Source organism: Scyliorhinus torazame, chromosome 21 (genome assembly GCF_047496885.1).
Source record: "Scyliorhinus torazame isolate Kashiwa2021f chromosome 21, sScyTor2.1, whole genome shotgun sequence".
NCBI classification, from domain to species: domain Eukaryota; kingdom Metazoa; phylum Chordata; class Chondrichthyes; order Carcharhiniformes; family Scyliorhinidae; genus Scyliorhinus; species Scyliorhinus torazame.
In genome coordinates, this window is record NC_092727.1 from 103433340 (window position 1) to 103457895 (window position 24556).

The 24556-nt window shown below is 49.6% G+C and overlaps 1 protein-coding gene across 1 annotated transcript in view; it reads right to left on the reverse strand.

Moving 5' to 3' along the window:
* LOC140398454 (sterile alpha motif domain-containing protein 14-like) overlaps positions 1–24556 on the reverse strand; it is a 495360-nt gene that overhangs the window by 79341 nt on the left and 391463 nt on the right. Inside the window, exons 6-7 of the mRNA XM_072487148.1 lie at positions 8843–8920; positions 2389–2572 (exon numbers count right to left, since the gene is read on the reverse strand). Coding sequence (XP_072343249.1) covers positions 2389–2572; positions 8843–8920 — 262 coding nt within the window. The remainder of the gene's footprint in view (positions 1–2388; positions 2573–8842; positions 8921–24556) is intronic.

Sequence of the window (24556 nt, forward strand, 5' to 3'; positions counted from 1 at the left end):
ACTACATATATTAACACACAGAGCCTTGTTCTTTGCAGACAGAAAGAACATGTACACACATTGCTCTTGTCAAGTGCACTGACTCTCACCTTACCATATAAGCAATTGTACTTGGACGATATACACTGTTAATAACACAAAACAGATGTCTGGATTATAATAGATTAAAATATCCTGTACTGGAAGTTAATTTCTATCCTGTTATCAGAAGGATGTGATTATTTGCTCGAGAAAGTGTTTGGCAAATCTTTGTCTTTTGCTTATAAACACACAACGTGATATATGCAAATCACACCTCTTTGAAATTATGCCAGTAACATTGGAATGCCGCAAATCCCCTTCTTTATCTTTTCCTTTGAACAAAAGGATATATTTCATGAAGAAAATGCATCTTTGTGACCAGAAAGCTGTTAATATTCACCACTTATAGCAAAGAAAATCTGTAATACTTTATTTCCTATGCTATTTACTACATGTTCACAATAGAACAACATTTTCAAACATATCATAAATACCACTTGGTGCCTGTTATGCTTTGTTTCTAAATGTCATTGTCCACACATTATAAAATGATATGTGGTCATAACATACAAACATTTGCATTGCGTCTTATTTGGTCACACTAATCATGGAATCATGGAATCCCTACAGTGCAGAAGGAGGCCATTCAGCCCATCGAGTCTGCACCAACTCTTCGAAAGACCACCCCACCCAGCCCCAATCCCCCGCAGCCTCACCCAACCTTTGGACACTAAGGGTCAATTTATCATGGCTATTCCCCTTAACCTGCACATCTTTGGACTGTGGGAGGAAACTCGCGCAGACACGGGGAGAATGTGCAAACTCCATACAGACAGTCACCCAAAGCTGGAATCGATTCCGGGTCCCTGGCGTTGCAGGCAGTAGTGTTAACCACTGTGCCATCGTGCCACCCTATGTATTGCTGCTTCAGTTTTCTCACAATCCTTAAAATACCTAGCCACAACCATTAAGCACCAGACTAAAGGTTATTTAGCAACAATATTAGTGTCACCTTTTGAAATTTTAAGAGAAACTGTTCCTTTAGTAGAACGTGCAACAACTTACACATGTAGAACTGCCAGTCGGGGGACTAAGAACTCACTCTGTACTTGTATAAAATATATGTATATCATCATGGCTAATTTATCATTTTTTTAAAAACTGGGCAAAGACTTTAAAATGACTGAAATCATGGCTGTCTATGATTCAAACAAAATAAACTTTCTGACATTTCTAGAAGCTGATCATCTCGTTATCTCGGAAGAGACATCAATGAGTCAGTGAGCTGCAGAAGACCAACTTCCAAGAGAACTATACAAAGGTAATTTACATTTCTTAAGTCAGGTTTGGCCAATGGAGACTTCCAACCTACCCGGACCACAGACCCTGAAACCTCTTTTGAAATTCTTAATGGTTCAAACATTACCACTCTCAAGAATACAAACTAAGGAATATACATCCTTTGTCAAAGTAAAGTGGAGAGATAGGAGTCACATGACACAACCCCCTCCCCCCACCCCCGGCCAAGCTGGTGGAATATGTCACATTGCCGTGTGGCGCTGAAAATCACAATCTGTTATCTTCCATCTCGCAAGCAGCAGCTTAGAACCAGAGATTTGCCCAGGTTTAAATGCCTGACCCCCATCGACACATTTTCTATTGGGACTTCTGCACTTCTATACCAGTGCCTGCAAGATTAATTCCTGTCTACATGCCTGTCCCATTCTGGAAGTCACCGCTACTGGAAAAGTGAATTATGCAGCAACAGTCCTCAGCCTGCTGGCCCGTGAAAGGACGTACACCATTAGACTTTGATTCTGGACTCCGGGCTCATGTGAAACAATATGGCCAGAATTCTCCATCCATTTACACCAGCGGGATTCTCTGGTTCCGCTGCAGTGAATAGAGTTTTGGTTGAGCTTCAAGCTCTCCGTTTTCGATGGCAGGTGTGGCGGGGCGAACCCGGATCGGAGAATCCCGGCCTAAGTCTTTTCTCTGTGATCTTTGCTCTGTCACTCTTTGTTTTTCTATTCCTCTTTTATGGTATGAATACACTGGGGGCTACGTAGCCACACCCCCCACCAGCCCCTCACATTTTAAGCATGTGGGAATAACCCTCTGATTTTTCCCTATGTTAACTGTGGGATTATTCATAAAAATTGGCCCGCACCCAAAATGAGGGGCTGGGAAATACGCTACCATTTATAAAAGTGGGAAAGTAAAATCAAAATACCGTTCTGCTTACAGATGGGCGGTGGTTGGCGAGATCAGGGCTGTTTAAATTAAATCCCCCTCCTTTCCGTAACACTTCCCATAAACCTGTTCTTACTCTCCAAAATCAATTGTAACAGCAAACAACGGCCCTACCTGGGAAGCAGACTTTTTCGGGGCGATTCCCTGGGAGGACATCCTCGGAGAGCAAGTGGGTGACATTGTACCACTGGAGGATGTTGATCCTTTGCTGCTGTCCGTGAACCATGAGAAAGGCACAAACTGTGGCACTGCAGACTTGGCAGAGGCCAGAATACTGATTGGACCTTCAAAAGATTCCCTAAAAACAGGAAGATGTGAGAGTCAGGAGCAGGGGAAAAGCATAACCACAAGAGAATGAGAAGGCCTTTTCACTCCAACCCGGAAAATTAGTAAAAGATGAACAACGGAAGGCAAACAAAAACCGCCATTCCCACAAGAAAATCTAAATAGTAGAAAAACCAATCTGTGTACAGGTATCATGCCACATGAAGACGAGGAGTAAGATTAGTGTTACAGGTCTTGCATAATGTAAGCTGCACCTTTTCTGATCCATTTATGTGGAAGAAGATGTAGAAATTTGGAACTCTCCCCCACGAAAGACTGTAGATAGGGGTGGGATTTTCCAGCCCTTACCACTGTGGGATCTTCCGGTTCTGCCAAATGTGACACGCTGTAGCAGGACGTGCGAGCCACACAAAATGTCATACGTACCGGCGGGGCCGGAAGAGCCCGCCGAAGGTCACTGGCGAGCCATGGCTGACACTGGAAAACACTCCGCAGGGGGAGGGTGGAAAATCCCACCCACAGTGTTGTTGGAGCTTTCAAGTGAGGGATGGACAGTCAAAAAACTGTTTCTCTCTCCAGCGATGCGGACTGAGCTGCGGAGTGATTCCAGCGTTTCCTGTTTTTATTTCAGATTGTATTGTGTTTTGCTTTTGTCAACGGATTTTTGTTGAGCAAGTGTATCAAGAGACATGGTGAGGAAAATGGAGTTGAGCTGCATGATCAATCTTAATACAATTGAATTTCCGAACAGGTTTGAGGGACTGAATGGTCCAATCCTGTTGTTAGTCGTATTGGCCGCAATGCAACGGCTACACTGTGCCCGAAAAGCAGCTCGCCACAGCGCAGCATGGCTGATAAAAGCCGGGAGACCCTGCTCCCGGGATCTACCCGGCTCGCAACACCTCATGACATCTAATGCGGTCTCGCGAGTAAATCCCGGCCATTGTGGACGTGAAGATTTTTTATCAACTCTGCATATTAAGGCAAGACAGCTAGTCACACTTTAATGTGCAGATTCCCGAGGTACCTGAGGCATTGGGATATATCCCCTTTGTCTTGAAGACACCGGGTGAGTGCCGTTCTGCACTGGTCCTGACAAATGGGGACCAGGCGGAATGACACTCGTGGGAGTCTCCCAGGAAATTGGAGGCCCCCAGGTGCATGCCCTTTGGGCAGGGTGGTATCCTGACCCTGGCAGTGCCAGCCTGGTTCTGCCCAGGTGGCACTGTCAGCTGGCACAGGCACCACCAGGTTGGCAGTGCCAAGGTGACATTTTTTGTGTGCTGGTGATTGGGCCGGAGGTATCCTGCGTGGATGTTGAAGGGGTGTGGGAGGGGAGGGGGACCCTCGTGTGCTGGGGCTTGGGGGAGGTCGGGGGCCTCAGAAATGGGGATGCCAATTAAAAATGGTATCCCGATCTCTCTCTACACTGAAGAGTTCCAGCGAGCGGAGCATCTTGGTGTAGAAAATGGGGCTGTTAGCAGCCTTGGCCATGCGTCCCCACTTAGGCCCCTCATTTGACGCAAGTGGCTTCTCAGCGCTACGAGCGCCGGGAAAAATGCAGCTAAACAAGCTCGCTATGGGAGTTTGCTCCCGTGTAGTTGAATCGTGCCCGTTGCGTTATTGCAAGAGAAGAAATACTACATGAAAATAGTTGAGTGCATCAGTGAATTTACTGAGGTGGGTCTGATGCTGAGATCATAAGATTTCAAAAGTACTTTATTCTAGAAAGTTTACAAATACTTTAAAGATGAAAGGAGTTGTTGGAACTTCAGTGCAACTTTAAAGTCCAATATCTTTCATTGGGGATACTATCCCAGCTACATTACGTTAGTTTTCAAACTAAACCTTTTGGAATGCATCTGCAATATTCTCTGCAGACCATGCATTCAGCATTCACAGGGCAGAACTGACTCATTATCACATCTATCTCTGTGCTGGAAACCCCTGACAATTCAGAGGTAGGCAGGAGGCCAATTTAACAGTTTTAAACCATCAGATACTATTATTAACAAGTTGGAAGAGTGAGTCAAAACAAAACCTTTGAGCTGAGTTCCAGTAAAGGCACCTATTTAAAAATTATCCTTTGCAATCTCTTTCGATATTGATTAATCTGCTGTGTATTTGAAACAATTTTCTGTTTTCAATGCTTTGAACCACAGGACTCGAAATGACTGCTGGAGATAACTAACGCTTAATAGGTTTCACATTCTTCTACCTGCTCCTTTAATGGAGGTGTTGACCCATAACATAACCAATCCAATTAACATTGAACATCATACTCACTGATTTGATTTATTAACAAACTCAAATCACAAAGTGAAAAAAACTGATTACTTTTGATGAATGACTGACAAGTTACAGTTTAAGTTGCCCGTTGGTGTATATTTGTTTATATGGGGGTGTTGTATCGCAGTGGATTGCGTTCCTACCTCGGAGTCAGAAGCTCTGAGTTTGAGTCCCACCGCAGGATTTGATGGCGAAGGAAGGTGCGTTCAGAACGCGACCGACAGGTTGAATATCAGTCTGCAAAATCCTTCCAAAGAACTCCAATGGCTGGCGGTTAGAATGGGAGAGACCTCTGGCCAGCATTGCTTGATGTGATGGGGCACTCCTCAAGCTATAAGCCTCTGGCAAAAAAACTAGTGACCTATTCCAGGGAAAAAGTTCGCTATGGGAACAGATGGAATTCTGCCTTCCAGCACTAGATGTGGGGAAAGAAACACCAAAGTATCTGATAATATTCCAGTATTTTGTCAAAAATATTTTCAGTGTATTTTCTACCCCAATAGAATCCTTAATTCTTCAGATGAACATTTTTCTTTGAAGAATTAGACATTATGTTAATTCAATTTAATATTAATTGGCTGCCAAAATGAGGCTTCATGCTGTACATCGTTGATCTTTACAGCAACAGACTTCCACATTTTTTTTGCCACACTGTACAATGGGGGAAGAAAAGAATTTTAACTTCATGAATGAGGTATTTTACACAAGGAAGCAGCAAGTTTAAAGGTGTCATTTACTCTGGCCATTGAGCTGTTGACTTTAATAATGCTCAAGAATTGATGCTTGAAATTATAATACAGTCAGACACTGCCGATTGTCGATCACAGTTGCCAGGAATTCTTTTTGTGGTCTCTCCCAATCTACCGGTGTAACTTTTTTAAAAATTAACATTTTTTTTATTTTTAAGGCGCATTTAAGCATGGCCAATAGGCAGCACGGTAGCACAGTGGTTTGCATTGTTGCTTCATAGCGCCAGGGACCCAGGTTTGATTCTCGGCTTGGGTCACTATCTGTGCAGAGTCTGCACATTCTCCCCATATCTGTGCGGGTTTTCTCTGGGTGCTTCGGTTTCCTCCCACAAGTCGTGAAAGACGTGCTTGTTAGGTGAATTCGACATTCTGAATTCTCCCTCTCCTGAACAGGCACCGGACTGAGGCGACTAGGGAATTTTCACAGTAACTTCATTGCAGTGTTACTGTAAGCCTACTTGTGATACTAATAAAGATTCTTACTACCCTGCACATCTTTGGGTTGTGAGGGTGAGACAACGCAGACATGGGGAGAATGTGCAAACTCCATGCGGAAAGTGACCCGGGACCAGGATCGAACCAGGGTTCTCGGCACCGTGAGGCAGCAGTGTTAACCACTGCACGACCCCAACATCGCCGTAACTTTGGCACAAACTTCAACTATACCCGTGGATGTGATTTGCACTAGACTTCTGCCAGAATGATGGTTGTGATACAGGAGAATAACAAAGGTAATTCCCATTACCATTAATAAACACTCCCCTCTGGTTCATGGAACCTTTCCACCAAGGATGTTGGGAAAAAGAGGAAGCAACGATCCGACATGTTGGTTGTTGTTGGTGGGATGGGGGTGAGAGTCCTGAAACGACAGACAATGTCCAAGGAGGTACTGTTCTCACAAAAATGAGATTGCAATTGTCTTTGTTCCTTGTTCTGGCCAGCTTTCAGCTGCCTATTCTAGGACATTCATAGAATTCATAGAATTTACAGTGCAGAAGAAGGCCATTCGGCCCATCGAGTCTGCACCGGCTCTTGGAAAGAGCACCCTACCCAAGGTCAACACCTCCACCCTATCTCCACAACCCAGTAACCGCACCTAACACTAAGGGCAATTTTGGACACTAAGGGCAATTTATCATGGCCAATCCACCTAACCTGCACATCTTTGGACTATGGGAGGAAACCGGAGCACCCGGAGGAAACCCACGCACACACATGGGGAGGATGTGCAGACTCCGCACAGACAGTGACCCAAGCTGGAATCGAACCTAGGACCCTGGAGCTGTGAAGCAATTGCGCTATCCACAATGCTACCATGCTGCCCTATTGTGTGGGTACTCATTGATTTGTACACCAGGGTGGAGCATGCCGGGCACACATTGGTTCATTTGTACCTGAAATTTGCATCGAGAGCACTACAACCAGTGAAGGACACTCATTTGCATATTTAAGATGTCTCCGAGTGCAGACTTTGGGCACCAGTGGCTGAGGCAGTTTCCAACCTTCAGCTGCCGACATCTGTTTTTCGGATGAGAAATGGGACAAGCACAGGAGAAAACCTTGTCTGCAACAACTTTGAGTAGAAAACATATCCAACTGAATTCAGTGTGGCGTCAGAAAAATTGCAAAAGGTGAATGCCCATTTGGTGAAAATATGTATCATTTAAACGGGATTTCTCCTCAATCCTAATTATGCGTGTTTCTAATCCCCTATCTGAGAGAATTTGATTTGTGATTTTTCTCTCGGGTCCCTGGCTTGCTGAGGGGAAAAACGTCTGCAATTTTCATGGTCTTGGCCACTTGTATGGCTTTGGATACTCCCAGAGCAGACCCACCCCTGGCAAGGTCATGTCTTGAGCTAGATTCAGAGAAAGAAACAAAAATGTAGCTATAGGCCTGACAGGGTGGTAATGGGGCCTTACGGCTATTGCCGGCCAGCTGAATTTACACTGCAGGGTCCCCTGGCAGGAGTCAGGGCACTACGTTACCTTTGGCGCCTCCTTGTTGGGGGCCTTACACAGATGAAGAGGAATGTGAAGTGGGAGGCATTATAAGCTTAACCCAGACACAGGCCCAGTTATGTGATGTTTGGGTAACTTAAGAAGATTTGGGACACATATTTGAGGCACAAAGTTAATGCAATGGGTCTCGATCTCCACTTCCTTTAGGGCTGCTAAGTGCAGAAGCAGAAAATCCCCAGACATTTTGTCAGAAATATTCCGCTGAAGGAGTTCCATCCAAAACATAACTGCCTGAAGTTTTCTCTTTCCAGATCCTGTTAAAGAGCTGCATTGTAGTTCCAACATTATTGTTGTTCATTCACAATATCACAAGCAAGATTGCTCACCCCACTTAAAAATATACTCGATTTACCAGCAATGTGCAACAAAAGGAAATCCAGAAGGGCTGAATATTTTTTGTGCAGTTGAGATTAACCTGCTGACTCCCACATATGCAGGAGTGCAGGTAAGAAAAAAGAACACAAGAATGAGGCCTCTCGATTCCACCCTTCCCTCCCTGGTAACATGGATAAGATTGCCCATCCCATAAGATTGTCCTAAAGTCTAATTGAACTGAAGATTAATCTCCACGCTAATTCTGTGAGCAACCCAGAGGAAATATCATAGAATCAGAGAATTTACAGTGCAGAAGGAGGCCATTCGGCCCATCGGGTCTGCACCAGCCCTTGGAAAGAGCACCCTACTTAAGACCACGCCTCCACCCTATCCCCGTAACCCAGGAACCCCACCGAACCTTTTTGGACACTAAGGGCAATTTATCATGACCAATCCACCGAACCTGCACATCTTTGGACGGTGGGAGGAAACCGGAGCACCCGGAGGAAACCCACGCAGACACGGGGAGAATTTGCAGACGCCGCACAGACAGTGACCCAAGCCGGGAATCGAACCTGAGACCCTGGAACTGTGAAGCAACTGTGCTAATCACTGTACTACCGTGCCGCCCCATATCATCAGAGTGGTGGGGGTTTTTTTTTTGGCAGTTGGAGAGAAAGACAGCCTGATCAGGAATCATCCAATTCCCCAGTGTTTGTTTTCCCAAGAATTGACATGGAATTGACCAACAAGTGGGAGTGAGGGGCAGCTACAGCTGGAGGTGGAACGCCCAGGTGGTGAGACTTCCTGGAACCGAGTTGGCAACCCTAATGCAAAGATCTGTGAGCTCAATGCTCCTTCAGCTGCGTCAGAAGATATCACAGTTCACGAATAACAGTTTGATTTTACCTGCTACCGGTAGACAGTCTGTTAGCTGTCTTCTCTGCTTTTCTTCCTTTCGTGGAGGAAGATCTTCGTAACTGTACCCTGTAAATGGTGCAGGCATTCATTATGAGACCAAAGCATTTGAATTCCTCAAGGTCTATATGTGATATTTCTACAAACCGAAAGAAATATATCACTTCCATCTAATAAAGTTTGTTTCTCCCAAATTCTGGAATCAGAAGAAGCATTGACTGACACAGGCACAGAGCGAGGTCACTCAAACTCACTGCACACGTGCTGGCTCTTGGAGAGTGATGTGCAATTAATACCATTCTCCCGCTCTTTCCTCATAGCCCGCTACAATTCTTCCCTCAACCCACTTACACTATTCTCTTGGAAGTTCCTCTTGAATTTGCTTCCACCACCTTTTCAGACTATGAATTCTAGATCGCAGCAACTCACTGCATTAAGAAAAGGTTTCTTCATTATCACCTCTGGTTCTTTTCCAAATCATCTCAAATGTTTCGGCTATTGACCATTCTGGCACTGGGAAGGCAGTGGTGTAGTCTTTTTCTGTCACTGGGCTCGTAGTTTAGAGGTCCAGGGTAATGCTCTGGGCACCTGGGATCAAATCCCACCACGGCAGATGTCAGAATTTGAATTCAATTTAAAATCTTGAAGTAAAAGCCTAATGATGACCACAAATCGAATATTGTAAAAACCCATCTGCTTCAGTAATGCCATTTAGGGAAGGAAATCTACCATCCTTACATGGTCTGGCCTACATGTGACTCTTGACCCACAGCAATGTGGTTGACTCTTAGCTGCCCACTAAATGGCCTAGCAAGGCACTGAGGTCAAAGGCAATTAGGGATGGATAATAAATGTTGGCCCAGCCAGTGAGGCCCACATCACATGAAAGGATTTTTAAAAAAGCTCTTCCCTATTTTCTCTTTTGAATTAGTTCATGATTTTGAATGCCTCCATTACACATCACTGCTATATCTCCTCTAAAGAGGACACTTGCTGTGGCTCCAATCTCTCCACATAAAAAGTGCCACTCCAGTAAATCTCTTATCCACTCCCTTTAAGGCCCTGACATCCTTCTTAAAGCTTGGTACCCAGGATTGAACACAATATTCCAGCTGAGACCCAACCAATGTGAAATAAAGATTTAGCATAGCTTCCTTAGTCTTATACACTGAACTTCTATTAATAAAGCCAAAGATCTTAATAATAATAATCACTTATTGTCACAAGTAGGCTTCAATGAAGTTACTGTGAAAGCCCCTAGTCGCCACATTCCGGCACCAGTTTGGGGAGGCCGATACGGGAATTGAACCCGCGCTGCTGGCATTGTTCTCCATTACAAGCCAGCTATTTAGCTTACTGTGCTAAACCAGCCCCTGTCTTAGACGCTACAGATCTTAGATGCTATTTCCATCGCCTTCCCAATCTGCAATATCTATTTCCTGAGGAACTTTTTAAGTCTGTGTTGAAATCTATAAAACCAATTTATTCTGACCTAAATCTGGTGGTTTTTGGGGGGAATTCTAACCTCAGATATCCAGAATCACTGCCAGGGACCTTTTCTTACACTGGGCGGGATTCTCCAGCCTCCCAGCTGTGTATTTATTGGTGACGGGAGGCGGCATGCCATTTGCTGGTGGTGGTGTTCTCTGGTTAAGTGGCTCATTAGCTGCTTTAGGAGTGTTGAAGGATCATTACTGCAGCATTTAAAAAAATGTTGTAGTACTAGAATTGACGGCGGGATTCTCTGGTCCCATCTCTACCAATGGGAATTCCCATTGAAGCCACCCTATGCCGCTGGGAATTCCGCGGCATGGTAGCACAGTGGTTAGCACTGTTGCTTCACAGCACCAGGGTCCCAGGTTCGATTCCTGGCCCGGGTCACTGTCTGTGCGGAGTCTGTATGTTCTCCCCGTGTCTGCGTGGGTTTCCTCCGGGTGCTCCGGTTTCCTCCCACAGTCCAAAGATGTGCAGGTTTGGTGGATTGGCCATGATAAATTGCCCTTAGTGACCAAACAAAAGGTTGGGTGGGTTACTGGGTTATGGGGTGGGGTGCTCTTTCCAAGGGTCGGTGCAGGCTCATTGGGTTGAGTGGCCTCTTTCTGCATTGTAAGTTCTATGAGATTCTATGAGGTGAATTGGACATTCTGAATTCTCCCTCCATGTACCCGAGCAATGCCAGAATGTGGTGACTAGAGGCTTTTCACAGTAACGTTATTGCAGTGTTAATGTAAGCCTACTTGTGACAATAAAGAATATTAAAATTAAAATTAAATCCCTCTATGACGTATTCCTGTCCTTTACATCTGGCCATTAATTGTCAAAGCGTTTTCCCTGTCCTGTTTACTCATCGACACCACATGCTTTATTTATCCTCAACATTCATTAATCCTGGTCACAAGTCAAGAGTTTTTGGTGACTGACTTTCAAATTTTGGGAAAGTTTAAATAAACAATTCTTGTTCGACAACATTTTTTTAATGCTGCGGTAATGATCCTTCAACACTCCTGAAGCAGCTAATGAGCCACTTAAACAGTATAAATTTTCATGATGCTTCAATGCAAATAAGACGTTGAAATGGAAAATGGCTAACCGGTTTACTCACAAGATAATAGATATCCTTAGGGACATTCCATAACATTACTGCTCAAGAATGAAGATGTAAGGGGTAAAATTCACTTTGGTGGTACAGTTAAAGCAAACAAAATTGAATCTGCAGTGCATTTTTCACTTCATCTGAAATTAATTCCCAAAACGTACCCCTGTTCATTTTTGGCTAGGGTGGCATTTTCTATATGGAAGCCTGGTCAAACTATTTTGATCTATCATATAATTTTTTTGAATTTTAATTTAAAATCCTTAACTTATTTTGAAGCAAAATTAGAAGTGATCTGTGATGGTTTCAGATTTCTTCAAAGTAAACAAATGACTAAAGGCTGATACTTTGTCTTTCAGCTTCTCTAGTTTTACTTGGGCTCACCATAATGCTGACTGATCACCCTTCTCTATCTCCTGTCAGTCGCCCATTGCTCTCCCAATCCTGCTGTGCCTAAGTCTCTCATCCCTGCATCTTTGCACCTAGTTTTCGACTTTCCTTTACTCCAACTTCCTGGCAGGCCCATCTCCGTCACTCACTTCCCTCTCTCACTCTCGGCAATGTCTGGAATTCCACACCATGGCCGGAATTCTCCCCATTGCAATTCACTTTTCCCGCTGGAAGTGCGGGTTTCCCGGCGGCGTGGCTGGCTTAATGGGAAATCCCGTTGACAAGCACCGCCATGAAACACGCGGCGGGGAAACCGGGGAATCCAGCCCCATTTCAATCGCTTCTCAGCCACTTTCTTCGATGCTCCCACAATCTTCACTGACCCCCCTGTCCTGCTTCCAGATTTTGTCCTTTCATTTCACTCCACACATCCATCTCAGCTTCCACATCTCATTAGCAACCAGTCATTGTTCCTGTTTTCAAGATTTTGCCCAGGTTTCTGCCCTACAACACCTGCTGCAATACCGTGAAAAGAATTCTCAGTTGCTATTTAATGAGTGATTTTTGCTCAGACTTCTCTTCATCTGTGGCTGCATACTCTGCATTAATTTTAGACACGTTCGCTGACTGCCCAGTACATGCAATGTTTACTTGGATTTTATTGATTTTAGAAACTGCATTAGCTTTGAACAAAATTAACTTCAGGTTTACATTTGTGCGTGTTAACTATAATAGGCTCAATACTACATAAAAGGAGCTTCCAATATCAGTGCTTGGGTCAGATGTTACTGTTAACTTTAATAATGTCCCATGAATATCAGAAAGATTGATTTATGTTGACATCAAAGTGGTGTCGCAGCAATTTATGGAAGTCAGTCGTATTTGGGGTTTACTTTTGGCCCCTTCAGGAAATGTAAGGTGCGATTCAACCACAGCGTTGTGTCTGTCGCGGATCAGGGCTTGCCGGGTTAATAGCGGGAAAGGCCAAAATCGAGATTTGCGCTGGGCGCGAACCAGTTTGCACTTCACCCGACCCACTCCCGATGGCAAGTTCCAGATCTCACCCAAAGCTGGCAAGAATATCATTAACCCTCATTTGCAGTCATTTCAATTGTATTAGCGGGATTGAAGTCGAATGCAGCGGTCTCCCGTGAATTACCCGACTTGCCATCGAGATATCACGCGGGCGTTGCTAGTACTCCTTTTCAAAAACCTGAAGCTGGCGCAATGGCCGCAGAGGGGAAGTGAGGAGCTGAGTAGCCAATTCCATTTTCTGGAATGCAGCTCAAGGGCACCAGAGCTGCTGCCCCAGTTCTCGGGAGGGGGTGGAGGGTGGGGGAGGGTCCTCCTCAGGGGTGTTGATCTTGGTCAGGGGGCTGAACCTTTCCAGGTTGGAGGTCATCCCTGGGCTGGGAGAGGTGGGAACTTTGCATCTGTGAGGCCTTCAAGCAATCTTTAAATATTGTGGAGACCCACAACAGCGGTAAGGTGCAGCCGGGGTGTCCCACCAAACACTTCCAGAACCGAGCTTTGCTGTGCCTTCAATGCTGAATGTCACTTTCACCCCCTTTGACTGTGAGCAGCCTCTAGCTTCACAGCTGAAGACTATTGCAAATGACGAATTAGCCTTGTTAGTTGTGAAAGCACTTCACACCCAGCAACTCCTACTCCAATTCCTTCCATGTTACAAAATGTTTGCTGGTGTGGATCCTGCAGAGGCTGCCCCTCACATTGCTGGTGTCAGCTGATGCAGGCAGATGCCGGAGAACGTGACAGCAGTGATCACGTAGGCTGGAGGCGGCACCCCATGTGGAGGGGAACGGCGAACACCCTGAAGACCCAGCCGCCCATCATGCCGAGGAGGAACCCGGGGGAAGGGGGGGGGGGGGGGGCAGTGTGGCCCAAGGTGTACAGGCATCATTGGTCTTTCGATGAGATGACGGAAACCATGTGCCGCAAGAGACTCCGCCTCAACAAAGAGACAGTGCGGCACCTGCGCCATGTCTTTGTGGACCCCGTGGAGGAAGAGGACACCTGCTCCCGGTGGCTGTGGAAGTCACTGCAGTCCTGAACCTTTAAGCAACCGGCTCATTTCAGGGCTCAAGCGGGGACCTGTGTGGCACATCTCAAGCTACAGCCCACAGGTGCAATCGGGAGGTCACGGATGCTCTGTATACCTGGGCATCCAGTCCATCGCCATCAATCTGGACCAAGCCCACCAAGATGCCCGACTTGCAGTATTCTCTGCCATCGCCGATTTGCGCCAGGTCCAGGGGGCAATGAATGCCACAGATGTCTCCTTACGTACACCGGGTATCAGGGTATTATATTAATTTATATTATATTTATTAACAAGAAGGGTTCCACTCCCTGAATGTTCAGGTGCTGTGTGACCACCACCTCCGTATCATGCACGTGTATATCCTCTACCCAGGGAGCGTGCTTGACAGCTACACCCTGGGGCATTCGGAGATCCCTAGCGTCTTTGAGGACCACCCCAGGATGACGGGTTCGCTCTTGGGGGACAAGGGATACTCGCAGAGGGCCTGCCAGATGACGATGGTGTGAGGCCTGAGACCGAGGCAGAGACCCGATATAATGAGGCGCATGTTGCCACCCGAGCTGTCATTGAGCGATTCATCGGACTGTTCAAAATGCAATCTCAATGCTTGGACTGCACTGATGGTGCCCTGCAGAACCCCCCCCCCCCCCCCAAGGTCTTTTGGTGGTCTGCTGTGCCCTCTACAACATGGCACAGCAGTGGGACAGCATGCTAGAGGAGGAGGAGGAGGAGGGACATGCAGTCTCGTCTGAGAAGGAGGAGGAGGCGGACAAGGAGGGGCTGGAGGACTAGCCTGCGGAAGAGCCACATTTGGAGCCAGTGGCGGCCAGGGTCTGACACACCTGGAGGACCAGGGAGGCCCTCATCCTCACCAGATTCACATAGGACGAGGCTACGTCCATCAGCTCAACCCCTCCCCCCATTTCCCTCCTTTCACCCAATCCAACCCTCCCGCATTTACTCCTCCCCCCTCAGTCCACCCCCTTCCCATTTACGTCCTTCCCCCAATCCCCCTATTTCCTTCCTTCCCTGCCAAGCCCCCCCCCCCCCCCAACATCATGCTTCCTCCTCCACGCCCATCCTGTTCCACCCTCCAAGGGTCTATGTAACATCACTCCAGGGTGATGGGCTTGTTCCGGCACTGTTAATGGGTCAATCCACAAGGTGAGTGATGATAATTCGCGATGAGGAAAGCTCTGGTGCACCTAAGTTTATCCATAAGTCCTGTCTTTCTGCTGGCAGCATGCTCACACCCATCCTCTGAACATAAGAACTAGGAGCAGGAGTAGGCCATCTGGCCCCTCGAGCCTGGTCAGCCGTTCAATAAAATCATGGCTGATGTTTTTGTGGACTCGGCTTCACAGTGCCGCCCGCTCACCATAACCTTTAATTCCTTTACTGTTCAAAAATCTATTTATCTTTACCTTGAAAACATTCAATGAGGTAGCCTCAACTGTTTCACTGGGCAGGGAATTCCACAGATTTACAACCCTTAGGTGAAGAAGTTCCTCTTCAACTCAGTCCTAAATCTGGACCCCCTTATTTTGAGGCTATGCCCCCTTAGTTATAGTTTCACCCGCCAGTGGAACGGGGTCTGCATCGGGGGCTTTTGTTCCTGGACCCATTGTGGCCGGGACGGGATGAAGAGAGCAGAGGGTAACAGGGGTTGCAGGCAGGCCCGCTATGAAGATTAATGTGTCAGAGGCTTCACATGTATCAGGTATTATATGTTTTAATAGTGACCAATTGACATTTTCATTCCCCCCAGCTACAGATTGTGCCTGCTATGCTAACCCTCCCCCCCATTGTCCACTCAGTGATCCTCAACCCTATTGATCGTTCGTGGTCTACTGCTACGTCTAGGGCCCCCAGGGTGCACATCAGAGTTGGAGGCAGCCTGCTGCTTTCTGCGCCTTTGATGCCCTTGGCGGACGTTCACTGGAGGGCCTGGAGCTGGAGGGCACTGTCCTACTTGCCGGTGCCACAGACATCGCCGTGTCACCCTGCTTTGCCCACTGTCCTTGAGTTGCGCTGTCAGGATGGGGTGATTCGGGAGAACCGCCGTCATCTCTTTGGTGGAAGGCCCCAGTAGGCCTCCAGTGCTTCCTGCTCCCTGATGGTGCCCCTAGGCTGCAATGGGATGGAGGGCAAGCTGGAGCGAGCTCCAGAGGCCTTTGAGTCATCTGGCTCTGCCAGTTCTGGTGGCTCCCCAATAACTGCACCATGGTGTCGACACCTCAGCAATGCTCCTCAGTGATTGGGCCATGCTCTGGAGTGCCTCGGTAATGTCCAACTGCATCTGGGACACATCCCTCAACAATTGGAACACACTCTGCAGTACCGCGACAATATCCACCTGCGCCTGTGACACGTTCTTCAGCGACTGAGCATGATGTCGAGGCCTTCAGCTATGATCATCACAGGCTGAGCCAGGCGGCACACGGCACAGTGGTTAGCACTGCTGCCGACAGCGCTGAGGACCCGGGTTCGAATCCCTGCCCTGGGTTACTGTCCCTGTGGAGTTTGCACATTTTCCCCGTGTCTGTGTGGGTTTCACCCCACACAAGCCAAAGATGTGCAGGGTAGGTGGATTGGCCATGCAATTTAGCCCCTTAATTGGGAAAAAAAATAATTGGATGCTCTAAATTTATTTATTTTTTAAATCGCAGGCTGAGCCATGCCTTGGGCACCACCACTCAAGACGCTGACCTCGTGCTCCAGGATATCCACTGCGGTCACCACACCAGTAGTCTTGGCCTTGGTGCCACGCATTGTCGACAACATCTGCCCTGAAAGAAGCCTTTGGGACTCCTCCAAGCGGCTACGCAGTCGCTGGTATGTAGCTGACATCCCCTCCTGAATGTCACGGCTGTGCCCTTTCATCTGCATCAGCTCTGGGAGAAACTTTTCCAGTATATTTATTGTTATGTACACAGGATAAGAGACATATATATATATATATATATGTACACACGTATAGAAGTGAAGGGCGCACCCAAACATACCAAAGAAAAGAAAATAGTAAATAATTTTTAAAAATACAATAAAAAATAAAATAGAACTGGTAGGGTATTGTGCACCAGCTCAACAGCAGCAAATCTGTACACCTGGCAAAATTATTTACAACACATAAGTGGGCGACTGTTGGTGGGGGGGAGGGCGGGGGGGCTGGAGACCGGGGAGGTAAATATACATTTGGGTGCCGGAGAAACAATTACAGTGGGCAATACTCGAATGGGTTTGGTGTTGTCGCTTGCTTCTCCTGGACGGATCTCGCTGCCGTCACGCGCTCACCTCCGCTTCTGCCGTTCCTCCCGTCTTTCGTCTTTATTCTGCTCGTTCCCTGCTCCTCGAGATGCCATGTTCGTTATTGTATCCCGTGCCTTCCTTCCGGCTCTCATTTCCCTGCCTCCCCCCCACTTCCCTGGTTCTCCTCTCTTGTTCCCTGTCTCTTCCCTCTCCCCGCCTCCCCCCCCCCCCCCCCTCCTGTGATTCACCTTTCTTTCCTCTTAGGTTTAGCTGTCCCCCTCCCTCTCGGTCTATCTCTCCCTCTCATGCTTTGGCGACTTTCCCCTGGTTCTTGGCTACCTGGCTATTCTTCCGCTTGTTCGTTGGCCACAAACAGGTCCCGGAACAATTGGGTGAATGGCTCCCACGTTCTGTGGAAGCCGTCGTCTGCCCGTCGGATGACGAATTTGAATTTATCCATTTGGAGAGATTCCGAGAGGTCGGACAGCCAGTCTGCAGCTTTGGGTGGTGCTGCTGACCGCCAGCCGAACAGGATTCTATGGCGGGCGATCAGGGAGGCAAAGGCAAAGGCGTCGGCCCTCCTCCCCAGGAATAGATCTGGCTGGGCTGAAACCCCGAAGACTGCCACTTTCAGGCATGGCTCCACCCTCATCCCCACCACTTTGGACATTGACTCGAAGAAGGCTGTCCAGCACCTGCAAGTCTGGGGCAAGACCAGAACATGTGGGCGTGGTTGGCCGGGCCTCCTTGGCACCGTTCACATCTATCCTCCACCTCCGGGAAGAACCTACCCATACGGGTTCTTGTTAAGTGGGCTCTATGTACCACTTTTAGTTGCGTCAGGCTGAGCCTTGCGCACGTGGAGGTGGAGTTGACCCTATGCAGTGCTTTGCTCCAGAGTCCCCACCCTATCTCAATCCCCAGGTCCTCCTCCCATTTCTTTCTTGTTGAATCCAGTACAGTGTCGGCCCTTTCTCTCAGTCGGTCATACATGTCACTACAGTTTCCTTTATCTAGTATGCTTGCGTCCAGTAGTTCTTCCAGTAGTGTCTGTCGGGGCGGTTGTGGGTACGTCCTTGTCTCCTTTTGTTGGAAGTTTTTGAGCTGTAGATACCTTAGCCCGTTCCCCCTGGCTAGCTGGAATTTCTCTGTCAGTTTGCTCAGTGTTGCGATCCTGCCGTCCATGTATAGGTCCCTGACTGTCAGTGTCCCTCCGTCCTGACCCTACCTTTTGAAGGTGGTGTCAGTCAGCGCTGGTGTGAACCTATGGTTGTTGCAGATGGGAGGTTTGTCCGCCATTTAGGTCAGGCCAAATTGCTGCCGTAGTTGGTTCCAGGTTTGGAGGGTAGCTATCACCACCGTGCTGCTGGAGTGTTTTTTGGGTGGGGATGGGAGTGCTGCCGTGGCGAGGGCCCGGAGGGAGGTCCCGTGCAGGACGCCTCTTCCGCGCGCACCCACTCGGCTTCTGGCTCCTTGATCCATCCCCTTATTCGCTCGGCCGTCGCCGCCCAGTGTAAACCTAGAATTGTAGGTTTGGGAGGGCTAGCCCCCACTGGATTTTGTTTTTTGGAGGACCTTCTTTGGGATCCTAGCATTTTTCTCCCCCCCCCCCCCCCCCCCCCCTCCCCCCGCATACGAACGCCATGATTAGTTTGTCCAGCGCTTTGAAAAAGGCCTTGGGGGTGTTGATCGGAAGGGATCTAAGTAGGAAGAGGTACCTGGGCAGTACGTTCATTTTGATCGTCTGGACTCTCCCTGCGAGGGAGAGAGAGTGTGTGTTCCATCTTTGCAGGTCCTTTTTTACTTCCTCCGTCAGACTGGTGAGGTTGCATTTGTGGATCCCTTTCCAGTCATGGGCTATTTGGATCGCCAGGTAGCGGAATTTGTGACGGGCTTGTTTAAACGGCAGTCCCGTTAGTGCTGTTCCCCCTACTTGTGGGTGTACCGGGAAGATCTCGCTTTTGCATATGTTGAGTTTCTAGCCCGAGAAGGTGGCAAACTCTTTCAGGAGCGTGATGATTCCGTCCATGCTGCTCTGTGGATCCGAAATGTAGAGGAACAGGTCATCTGCACAGAGTGAGACTCTGTGCTCTCTGCCTCCCCTTCGGATCCCCCTCCAGCTTTTTGCTGCTCTGAGCGCGATTGCGAGGGATTCGATCGCGAGAGGGAACAGCAGCGGGGACAGTGGGCATCCTTGTCTGGTGCCCCTGTGCAGCTGGAAGTATCGGGAGTTGGTATTGTTGGTCCGTACGCCCGCCATGGGAGCGTTGTATAGGTGCTTTACCCAGGAGGCGAACCCTGTTCCAAGCCCGAACCGCTCCAGTACCTCGATGAGGTATTTCCATTCGACTCTGTCAAAGGCCTTTTCTGCGTCTAGGGAGACGATCACCTCTGGTGTTCTCTCTCCGGAGGGGGTCATTATCACGTTCAGCAGGCGCCTGATGTTCGAGGTAAGCTGTCTACCTTTGACAAAGCCCGTCTGGTCCTCTGCGACCACCTCTGGTACACAGTCTTCTAGCCTTTTGGTTAGGATTTTGGAAAGGATTTTGGCATCCGCGTTCAGCAGTGAGATGGGTCTGTATGACCCACATTCCATTGGGTCTTTGTCTTTCTTAGGTATCAGCGAGATTGAGGCCTGTGCTAGCGTGGGTGGCAGTGTGCCCCTCGCTAACGAGTCTGTGAACATCTCCCGCAGGTGCGGGGCCAGTGCTGTCGCAAACCTTTTGTAGAAGTCCGCCGGGAACCCGTCTGGTCCCGGCGCCTTCCCCGCCTGCATGGAGCTAATGCTGTCCATGATCTCTCCCAGTGCTAGTGGTGCTTCCAAGCCCCGTTTTCTGCCCTCCCCCATGAGGGCAACCGTTTCAAGGAACCGTTTCATCCCGGACTCTGAGGTAGAAGGCCTTGAAGGTTTTGTTGATCTTTTCTGGTTCTGTTTCTAACGTGCCTCTGGTATCCCTGATTTGTGCAATTTCTCTGGTGGCTGCCTGCTTTCTCAGCTGGTGTGCCAACAGGTGGCTGGCTTTGTCTCCGTGTTCGTATAGGGTCCCACGTGCCTGGCGGAGGTAGTGCACTGCTTTCCTGGTGGAGAGCAGGTCAAAGTTCCTTTGTAGCTCTTTCCTCTACGCCAGGAGCTCTACAGTCGGGGCCTCGGAGTATTTACGGTCTACCTCCAGTAAGAAGTCGACCAGCTGCTGCCTAGCCGCCCTTTCCTCCCTATCTCTTCGCGCTTTGAATGCGATGATTTCCCCTCTTAGTACGGCCTTTAGAGCTTCCTAGAACGTGGAGGGTGAGACCTCCCCATTCTGGTTGTTCTCTGTGTACTCTGCTATGGCCCATGATATCCTTTCGTTGAAGGCCTTGTCAGCTAGTAGGGCAACATCCAACCTCCGTGTGGGGCATTGGGCCCTGCCCGTCTCCAGCCTCACGTCCATGTAGTGTGGAGCGTGGTCTGATGCCACAATTGTGGAGTATTCCCGGAAGCCCCGTTTTTCCCACCACAAATAAGTCAATTCTGGTGTATACGTTGTGTACTGTGGAGGAGAAGGAGAATTCCTTCTCCCCGGGTGGGCGAACCTCCAGGGGTCCACCGCTCCCATCTGCTCCATAAAGTGACTGAGTTCCCTTGCCATGCTTGAGGTTTTTCCTCATTTTGGGATTTGATCTGTCTGTCTTTGGATTCTGTACACAGTTGAAGTGTGTGTGTCCCCCCCCCCCCCCATGATTAGTCGATGCATTGCTATGTCAGGGATTTCTGCCATGGTCTTCTTAATGAAGCTCGTGTCGTCCCAGTTGGGTGCGTGCACGTTAACTAGTACTACCGGTGCCCCATCCAGGGCACCGCTGACCATGACGTACCGTCCCCCCGGGTCCGTAACTGTCTTTGTCACCCTAAACATCGTCCTCTTGCCGATCAGTATCGCCACCCTCCTGGCCCTTGTTCCATAGCGGGAATGGTAGGTTTGTTCCACCCAGCCCTTTCTTACCCGCAGTCGGTCCTGCTCTCTCAGGTGTATCTCTTGGAGGAAGACTATGTCGGCCTTCATATTTCTTAGGTGGGTGAGGACTCTGGATCTTTTCACTGGGCCGTTGAATCCCCTTACGTTCCAGGTGACTATACTGGTGGGGGGCTTCTGCCCCCTCGTTCCTGTGGGATTAACCATACTTACCTGGTGGACGCGCCACTGCCCTCCGGGGTTTCCCTTTGTTAGGGGGCCGTCCAGGATGGCTGTTGTCACTGCTCTCTCCCTGCGGTCGGGTCCCTGCGCTCCGGGGTTTCCCTTTGTCCCGGGGGCACCCGACATGGTCGCCCACTGTGCGTCCGCCACGTGGATAGTCCCCTGCACTCTGGGGTCTCCCTTTGCCCAGAGACCGTACTGGGTGGGGGCTTGCAGCGATTCCTTGTTTCGAGCCCTTGGTTGCGGCTCTTTGTAGCCCTATTCCTTTTCTAGCCTTGTTTGTCCCTCCTTCCCTATGTCCCCCCTCCCCGGTCTCTCCCTTTACCCCCCTCTCCCGTATACCCCTCCTTTGTCCCTCTTTCCCCTCTCCCTATCCCCGTTTGCTCTCCCGCCTCTGTTGACTGGTCCCCCCACCCCCTGCCTGGCACCATCCCCCCTGTTGGGGGCACGCATGCTTTGTTGCATACCCCCGGCGCTAGCTTTCCCGCTAGTACGGTGGCCCCCCTCTCGGGAGTTACTGTCTCGCTTCTCCCCTGCCCGGCCTCTACGGTTTTCTGCCCGCTCTTCCCCATCCAACTCAGCACTCCTCTTGCTTGCTCTCCCTTCTCCGCTACTCTCGTTCCCTCATGCTGGGACCTGGCCTCCCACCTGAAGCGGTCCCTCGGGCAGTGGTTTGCTCTTTGTTCAGGGTGCGCTCGCCGTGACGGGTGCGGGGGGGCCCGGCGTTGCCTCACCCCTCCCCTCCCCCCCCGTCGGCGTGTTGTTGCCCCTTGCCAGGGACCCCTCGTTTCTACCCTCGCTGCTGGTTTTCCAGCCCGTGTTCCTCGACAAACCTGTTTGCTTCGACGGGGGCTGTAAAGAAATATTCTCTTTCTTGGTATGTGACCCAGGGTTTGTACAGCATACCAAAACGCACGTTGCTTTTGTGAAGAGCTGCTTTCGCTCTATTAAATTTGGCCCGTCTCCTGGCTAGGTCTGCCCCAATGTCCTCGTAAATTCTAATGGAATGTCCTTCCCATTTGCCGGTTCTGTTTTTCCTGGCCCAGCGCAGGATTGTTGTCTTGGTACTGGTGCAGTTTAGCTATAACTGCTCTCGGATGGTCCCCTGCTTTGGGCTTCGGGCGCAGCGACCGGTGTGTCTGTCCATTTCTGGTGGGTTGGGAAAGGTTTCCCTCGTCACTAAGTTGCCCAGCAGCTCGGCCACGTATGTCGTGATGTTTCTACCCTCGATCCCCTCTGGTAGGCCCACTATCCTGACATTTTGCCTTCTCGAGCGGTTTTCCTGGTCGTCCACTCTGCCCTTCAGGCTCCCCTGTGTTGTGCCCAGTCTCGCCACCTCCCTCTCCAGGGCCGTGATCCGGTCGCTCATGTCAGTCGCTGCTTTCTCCAGCTCCTTAATGGTTGCCTCTTGGACTTCCAGCTTCTCCCCTTGGGCCTCCAGTTTCTCATCTGCTCTGCCCAGGGCATGCTGCACCTCCGTCAGGGCCTTGGCCATTGCTGCCTGCACTGCGGCCTCTATGTCTGCCCTAGCCTCTGCCTTGTTTACCTGCTGAAGTTCCCTCAGCGCCTCGGCAAAGGCTGCCTTCCAGTTCCAGCTCCCCCCTGGCCCCGGGGGAGAATGCACCTGTCTGCCCAGCTCTTTTTGATGCGGCGATACTTCCGTTCCGCCGCTTTGTGCGCTGATTAGCTCGTCTGAACTGGCCCGCCCATTGCCCCATCTGCCTTTGGTGCCCCTTTTCCCTCTGCTTTGGCTCCCTTCTGACATTTCCCCCCCCCCCCCCCCCCCCCCGCCTTCCCTTTCTTTTTTTTTCTTTTTTTCCTTCCCCCCCCCCCCCCACTTTTTTTTGTTTGTTTGTTTGTTTCTTCCCTTTTTCTTTTCCCCTCCCTTCTCTCCTTTACCACTTGATTTTTCCTCTTTTATAAAATTCTTTTCGGGAGAACTTGTTTTGGGTGAGAGAAAAAAAGTGCAAAAAGAATTTTTTTTCCCCCACCTCTCTTTTTTTTAAACCTTTCTTTTCCCGCACTCACCCAGGGTCGTTAGAGAGAGAGAGAGAGGGAGAGAGAGAGAAGCTTCTGTTCGGGAGTCCCTCTTTGTTCCTGCCTCGTGGTGGTCGCCGGCGGGGGTGTGGGGGGGTCAGGCAGTCGGTGCCCGCTTCGGTCCCCGCTGCTTGGCGCCGCTCGTCGCACCCTCCTGCTGGGGGTGGGGGGGGGTCGTCGTCGGTTTCTCCTCCGTTCCTTCCTCCCTGCAGGTTCGGCCCCCCCTTCGGTCCGGGCCGTCGCTTCGGTCCGGGCCGTCGCTTCGGTCCGGGCCGTCGCTTGTCCTGCCCTGCGCTCTGCGGCCGTGCGTGGGGGGGCTGCTGCTGGTTCGCTCCGCTCCCGAGGGCCCAGTTCTCCTGCTCCCGATTTCATGGGACTTTAATTTTTGTTTTACGGAGACCCCCTGAAAAAGCCCCGACTTCGTGGACCTGCGGGAGCCTTTGTGCTGCGACCGCTCCACTCACGAACACCACCGGAAGTCAAAAGTCGCATCGGCAACTATGTGCTGTTAATCAGATTGTGTGCCAGAAGCCTGTCCACTAACGTCACCCACCAATGTTTGTGTCTCAACACTGGTGGGAGGTGAGTGTGATAGCTGTGATGCCTCGATGGTGGTCTCCTCAGAGCTCTCCTCAGAGCTGGTCTCTTGGGTGGAGAGGGGGGTGGCTAATGACTCCGAATGGCCCACCCTCATCAGATGGAGATCCTGCGAAACAAGGGGCATGTGGTCAGTGAGAGGGAAGGATAACTTCGTCTGACATGAACTACTCACTTGAGACAGGTCATCTGGGTGAAGGGGCAATGGAACCCCACCTTTGTGGTGCAGACCAACCTTGCTGTTGGTTACTGCTCTCTCCTCAGCCAACTCCGTGATTTCCAGGGCACGTTCCTGATAGGGCAGGAGGAGAAGGAGGAGGATTTCTGGTGCTCCGCCTCCCATCTTGGCCCTTTCTTGTTTATTATGGGCTATCTTCTCCCACAGGGGAAAATTAGAGGGTATTGTGAGCTACACGCTTCATGGGAGAGGGAGGATCTATCACAGGTGGCACGTGTGGGCATCGCACCTGGACTTGAAGGGGTTGTTCTGGTGGGTGCCAGGGGTTCTGAGGAACAAGCACGAAGATCGGATGTGGGGAGGGTGTGAGATGTCAGCCAGTCATCTGTGCAGGGGTGTTTGTGCACTTCGGGTTGTTCAGCAA